Genomic DNA, 6,617 nt, shown 5'->3' with positions numbered 1-6,617 from the left:
CCTGCTAACAAAGGACCATCTTGTGCACAACACAGCAGATATTTACATTTGTGAAGTAGCAAGACTCATTCTTTCATTCCTGTGTGTGTGTTTATACATATTCCCAACTGCATAGAATAGCTTCAGGTCTTTGACCTGAATATATGGACATTAACTATCCATATACAATGTTTAATCATCATGAAATGCTTGGTTAAAGTGCTTGCTCTGACCTGGCCATAAGATCAGTGTCAGCATTTCTAACCTTGTCCACCACCTGTTCCAACTATGCTGTTCGGCAAACAGTTCAGGCCATTCATCACCAAAATAAAGTTCAATCTCTAGAATATCTCTAAACACACAGGTATTCCTATCATTATGAGTTCATTCCATAGGCTAATGATTTATAAACTGTATTTTCTGCCCCCTTAACCTAAACCCTAAACTTCACACAAAACTACAGGCATTTTACATTCTCCAAACACTTTATTCTGTATGATTAATGAGTTACCTTTCCAAAATCAGGACCAAAAAAAAAGAGACCCCATTTGACATTTGAACCCTATAATGTAGGAAATACCAGGTACACACACACACACACACACACACACACACACACGCACACACACACATCTATTAATGACACTGCAGTAAAACTCCTGATTCCTGGAGAGGGAAGAGGACGTGTTCTAAATGATAATGAAACAATAACTTAAACTTACATAAATCTTTTATTCAGTAAACACAGTTTCTAGTATATTTTGTGATATTACTTTGCTCAGAGATACACCCTGGATAAATAGCATCAAGGATCTGCAATAAGAAGAAAAAAGTCTTGTTTAATGTGAAAGCTTGGAGCTTGTTTAACTTCAGCTGATAACAGACAATAGATTTTTAGATTTAGACTTAAAAGAACTAACTGCGCTTGAAAGACTGTTTTCTTGGCAGAGGTTTATGGGGCTTCTGTCTCTGAAAGAATGGGTGCGAGAGAAGAGAGCAGGGCAAAGGTTCTCAGATTTCAGCTTCATGGGGGGTAAAGGGGAGGATTTTTATTTCCGAGTGCACACTCTCCATTCAGAGCTGCCTGCACTCAAACCGGCCCAGGATCAGTCTGCAGGAGCTCCAGCTTCATCACACACTGTTCTGGAATAAATGCTTCATCATTAGGAGGAACCAGTAAACCGAGTGCGTTCTCTTCTGCTCCTGAAGCGCCAGACATGATCCTGTCGGCGGATTCCAGGACTCTACTGCTCTTTGTGGCAACTCTAGGCGCATTTCTGGCCCTTGTTAAATGCCAAGAGGAGGATGACCGTGAGTTTACCACCATTTTCTCATTTTACGCTCAAAAGTTTCAGAAGTGTTTCGCTTTAATGCACTTCAATGCTCTCAGACTTTTCAAATCTCTTTAAACGCCGAGGGCTGAATGCATTGCGTACACACTAATGAAAGATAAAGCTTTGCGCTCCGCTGGGGGTGAAACTCGAGGAGCCAAGGTACTGGGGAATATATGAAATAACAGTGCTTTTATTGGGAAACAAAGACATATTTTCTGGTAAAAGTAGGCCTATAGAAAAAGAAAAAAGAAAGAAAGAAATGAGAGAAAATCGAGGATAAACACACTTCTTCTGCTTCATTTATTTAGTCTAGGGCATTTCTGAAGTGCATTCATTAAGTCCTGCTCAGAATGTGTTTATGTTGAAGAGCAAAGACTGAAGCACTGAGCAGCAGCATGAAGGTATTTAGGGTATTTCATCCATCAGGACACCTGCGGGACACACACACACACACACACACACACACACAGAGTGCTGATTTATTTCTGGACTCTGATAGCTTTATTCGATCAGTGTTTATTGATTGATTGGTGTGTGAAGAGCTCCTGATGGCCTGCGGGCTCAGCTGGTCCGGCCTGTAAAGAGTGCATTCTTCTGCTGTCAGGGGCCACCGGGGCGAATCCAGGCTTGCTCCAGCGGCAGATGCTCCAAACACCTTCATATAATGAGAAATGTGAGCTGGAGGGGTTCAGAAGCACTGCTGTCTGTAGTGAAGGCTCCAGAGGTGTATCAGTGGCTGGCGTCAGCAGCGGTGGGCCTCCGCCAGAGTTACTGCTCCACACACTTAAAGTGCTTCCATCTGTTTTCTAGATTACCCAGGGGCTACGACAGACGGGGGAAAGAAGGAAACTGTCTGGCGAAAAGCTATTGGAAAAACATAAAAAAGACAGAGGCAGCTATTCTAATTGAGCCAGCCACATTCCTTTGACCATATTTTGGAAATGTAGGAGTAATAAGCTCACCAGTAAACAAGATATTTCACAGCGAGTTTTAAAAATAACATCAATTAGAGGGGGGGGGGGGGGGCTGAAAAGAAACTGAGCAAAAGCTAACAATTGGGTTATTGTATTAGAGAGGGTATGAGTGTAGGGCACTGATCGGCTCAGTCAGGGCATCTTCTTACGTGCTGCACTCATTAACCTACACAGAAGGGGACAGGAGAGACCTCTCACGTGTGCCCAATCTGGAGCTTTCCTACATTCTCCACTTCTGAAAAGAGAAAGAGCTCAGGCTTGTGTTCCTGTCTCTCAGACAGCAGAGCAGAACGAGGACTGATGAAGACTATTGTGAGGAAGGCCTGGAGTGTGTGTGTGTGTGTGGGAGGGAGTGAGTGTGTGTGTGAGTGAGTGAGTGTGTGTGTGAGTGTGTGTGTGTGTGTGTGTGAGTGATTGTACTTGTTTTTCTATTCTGGTGGGGACTAAAACCTGAATACCTTGAAAATCTAAAAATGCAGAAAGTTTCCTGTGAGGGTTAGGTTTAGGGTTAGGGTTGGTGTAGGGCGATAGAAAATGCGGTCTGTACAGTATAAAAACCATTACACCTATGGAGAGTCCCCACAAGGATAGCTGACCAGACGTGTGTGTGAGAGAGTTGAGTGTGTGTGTGTGTGTGTGTGTGCGTGTGTGAGTAAGTGTGTCTGTGTGTGTGTGTGTTTGTGTTTGTGTGTGTGTGTGTGTGTGTGTGTGTGTGTGTGTGTATGCGTGTTTGAACAGGCAGTGTACAGACACACACTTCCGGAGCCGTGTGTTTAGATTTGCCAAAAGCTTGTGAATTGCTCAGTCTTTACTTTTCATAAAGGTGACATTCTTGGTCGTATGGGGTCTGTAGGAATGTACCGAAAATAAACAGGCCTGTGAGGTAAACAAACCAGTGCTTCTGTGAATACCCTCAGTCTCTCTCAGAGATGGTGGGCAGGTGGGGTGTTTTAAATAATCTGAGGGCAGTAAATCAGGCCACTCTCTCCAGATTTGATCATGATTGTTAATTAGCTGGATTCACTGATATTAGTTTTCTGCTGCCATCTTGTGGTGTGTGTATGAATGAGTGTAACAATGATGAACCCTAATGATCAAAATATAATGCTTTCTACTGTATGCATTAACACTAATACGAGTCATGTTACACTAATGATGCTTCTATGGTTTGGGATCTCAAACCCAAATCATGATTGGTATATTTCAAGCACTATGCTTTAACTCTCGACTCACTCGCTCGCTCACTCACTCACCCAGCCACCTCTTCCTCTTCCTCCTCCTCCTCTGCCTTTTCCTCCTCTTCATCTCCCTCTTCCACCTCTTCCTCCTCCTCCTCTCCCTCTCCATTTCCCTCTCCCTCCTCTCCCTCTTCCTCCTCCTCCTCTCCCTCTTCCTCCTCTCCCTCTCCCTCCTCTCCCTCCTCCTCCTCTTCCTCCTCTCCCCCTCCTCTCCTCCTCCTCTTCCTCCTCTGCCTCTCCCTCCTCCACCTCTTCCTCCTCTCCCTCTCCCTCTTCCTCCTCTCCCTCTCTCTCCTCCACCTCTTCCTCCTCCTTCCTCTCCCTCCTCCACCTCTTCCTCCTCCTCCTCTCCCTCTCCCTCCTCCACCTCTTCCTCCTCTCCCCCTCCCTCTTCCTCCTCCTCCTCTCCCTCTCCCTCCTCCACCTCTTCCTCCTCTCCCCCTCCCTCTTCCTCCTCCTCCTCTCCCTCCTCCTCTTCCTCCTCTTCCTCCTCTCCTTCTTCCTCCTCCTCCTCTTCCTCCTCCTCCTCCTCTTCCTCCTTCTCCTTCTCCTCCTCCTCTTCCTCTCCCCCCTCCTCCTCCTCCGACTCTCCCTCTCCCTCCTCCTCTTCCTCCTCTCCCTCCTCTCCCTCTCCCTGCTCCACCTCTTCCTCCTCCTCCTCCTCTCCCTCTCCCTCTTCCACCTCTTCTTCCTCCTCCTCCTCTTCCTAATCTCCTTCTTCCTCCTCCTCCTCCTCCTCCTCCTCTTCCTCCTTTTCCTCCTCCTCTCCCTCTCCCTCATCCACCTCCTCCTCCTCCTCCTCTTCCTCTTCCTCCTCCTCCTTTCCCTCCTCCTCCTCCTCCTCTTCCTCCTTCTCCTCCTCCTCTTCCTCCTCTTCCTCTCCCTCCTCCTCCTCCTTCTCCTCCGACTCTCCCTCCTCCTCCTCCTCTTCCACCTCTCCCCCTCCCTCCTCCTCCTCTTCCTACTTTCCCTCTTCCTCCTCCTCCTCTCCCTCCTCTCCCTCTTCCTCATCCTCCTCTTCCTCCTCCTCCTCCTCCTCTTTCTCTTTACTCTTCATCCTCGCCCTCTCCCTCCTCCACCTCTCCCTCCTCCTCTCCCTCCTCCTCCTCTTCCTCCTCCTCCTCTCCCTCCTCTTCCTCCTCTTCCTCCTCCTCTCCCTCCTCTTCCTCCTCCTCTTCCTCCTCTTCTCCCTCCTCCTCCTCCTCCTCTCCCTCCTCCTCCTCTTCCTCCTCCTCCTCTCCCTCCTCTTCCTCCTCTTCCTCCTCCTCTCCCTCCTCTTCCTCCTCCTCTCCCTCCTCTTCCTCCTCTTCCTCCTCCTCTCCCTCCTCTTCCTCCTCTTCTCCCTCCTCCTCTTCCTCCTCCTCCTCTCCCTCCTCTTCCTCCTCTTCCTCCTCTTCTCCCTCCTCCTCTTCCTCCTCCTCCTCTCCCTCCTCTTCCTCCTCTTCCTCCTCTTCTCCCTCCTCCTCTTCCTCCTTCTCCTCTCCCTCTCCCTCCTCCTCTTCCTCCTCTCCCTCCTCCTCCTCCTCCACCTCTTCCTCCTCCTCTCCCTCCTCCGCCTCTTTCTCCTCCTCCTCCTCCTCTTCCTCCTCTCCCTCTTCATCCTCGCCCTCTCCCTCCTCCACCTCTTCCTCCTCCTCTCCCTCCTCCTCTCCCTCCTCCTCCTCTCCCTCCTCTTCCTCCTCCTCTTCCTCCTCTTCTCCCTCCTCCTCCTCCTCCTCTCCCTCCTCCTCCTCTTCCTCCTCCTCCTCTCCCTCCTCCTCCTCTTCCTCCTCCTCCTCTCCCTCCTCTTCCTCCTCTTCCTCCTCCTCTCCCTCCTCTTCCTCCTCCTCTTCCTCCTCTTCTCCCTCCTCCTCCTCCTCTTCTCCCTCCTCCTCCTCCTCCTCCTCCTCCTCCTCCTCCTCTCCCTTCTCTTCCTCCTCTTCTCCCTCCTCCTCTTCCTCCTTCTCCTCTCCCTCCTCCTCCTCCTCCTCGTCCTCGCGCTCCTCACAGAAGATCCAGGCAGCTGTACTCAGGATGGCCAGTTCTACAGGGACAAGGACGTGTGGAAGCCGGAGCCGTGTCGTATCTGTGTGTGTGACACCGGCGTGGTGCTGTGTGACGAGATCATCTGCGAGGAGCTGAAAGACTGTCCCAAACCTGAGATCCCATTTGGGGAGTGCTGTCCCGTCTGTGCTGCTGACCAGCCGCCCTCCACTGATCGTAATTTATTTATCTCCCACTATTATAAATAAATTACAGTTGTATTCATATTTGTTTGATGGTTTTGGGTTTGTTTGTTTTTTAAAAAAGCACCTTAACAATTTATGGATGCCTTTTTAAAAAAATATACCCCAAACAACTGATTACAAACAATTTGAAATGAGGACAGACTAACCGTAGCGTTGTCTTTGTTTGGAGTGAGATGGACACATGTGGGAGTCATTCAGAGAGAGCTTGACTTCAGCAGACACGGTGTAGAGTTTCATCTCACTCTTAAACTCAGGGAGGGAGGGATTTCTCCTGGTCACCTTCGCAAAAGAAAGAAACAAGCAGACGAGTCGTGTTCAGACAGAGCTGGGCCGATTGCGTAAGCTTAGCCTCGATGTGTGATTAAAAGCTGGGAATTTAATGGTAAAAACCTGATAATTGGTTATTACAGCAAATAACTGTAATAGTAAGTGTAATCGAACCTAGAACGTTCTAGAAGTGAAACCCATTACCAGAATTCACATGATATTTCAATGAAATAATTATGTTTTATCTGCTTATTAATTTTTTGTTCTTATCAGTTATGCACATTACGTTTTAGTGTTATATCTAATGTAATTAAATTAATGTTTATTACATTGTTTTGGTGTAATGTGTGACTATGGTGTTTTATATGTGTGTGTGACAGACAAATACAAAATTTTAATTTTACTTTCAATTTCACAGATTTATTATTATTTATTTTTTTAATTGTTACATTTTTTTTGCGATGTAGTTAATAAGTCTAAATTATTTAAATTAGACCAATCCAAGTTTTCATGTAACTGGCTTTAAGAAGTTAGGGGCGGTTTAGAAGAAAAGCAAGCTATGTGAGATCCTGGAGAGACTGTGAGGAGATCATCAGA

At 47.5% G+C, this 6,617-nt stretch overlaps 1 protein-coding gene across 2 annotated transcripts in view; it reads left to right on the top strand.

Moving 5' to 3' along the window:
• The first annotated feature begins 1,042 nt into the window (after positions 1-1,042).
• col2a1b (collagen, type II, alpha 1b) overlaps positions 1,043-6,617 on the top strand; it is a 53,702-nt gene continuing 48,127 nt past the window's right edge. The window contains exons 1-2 of one of the 2 annotated variants that reach the window (XM_026240727.1): positions 1,043-1,290; positions 5,515-5,724. In XM_026240727.1, coding sequence (XP_026096512.1) covers positions 1,197-1,290; positions 5,515-5,724 — 304 coding nt within the window. In that variant the 5' untranslated portion in view covers positions 1,043-1,196. The remainder of the gene's footprint in view (positions 1,291-5,514; positions 5,725-6,617) is intronic. The other variant, XM_026240728.1, reaches the window with a different exon arrangement.

This window comes from Carassius auratus, linkage group LG36F, assembly GCF_003368295.1.
Source record: "Carassius auratus strain Wakin linkage group LG36F, ASM336829v1, whole genome shotgun sequence".
In the NCBI taxonomy this organism is placed as follows: Eukaryota; Metazoa; Chordata; class Actinopteri; order Cypriniformes; family Cyprinidae; genus Carassius; species Carassius auratus.
This window is presented reverse-complemented; position numbering and strand designations above follow the sequence as displayed.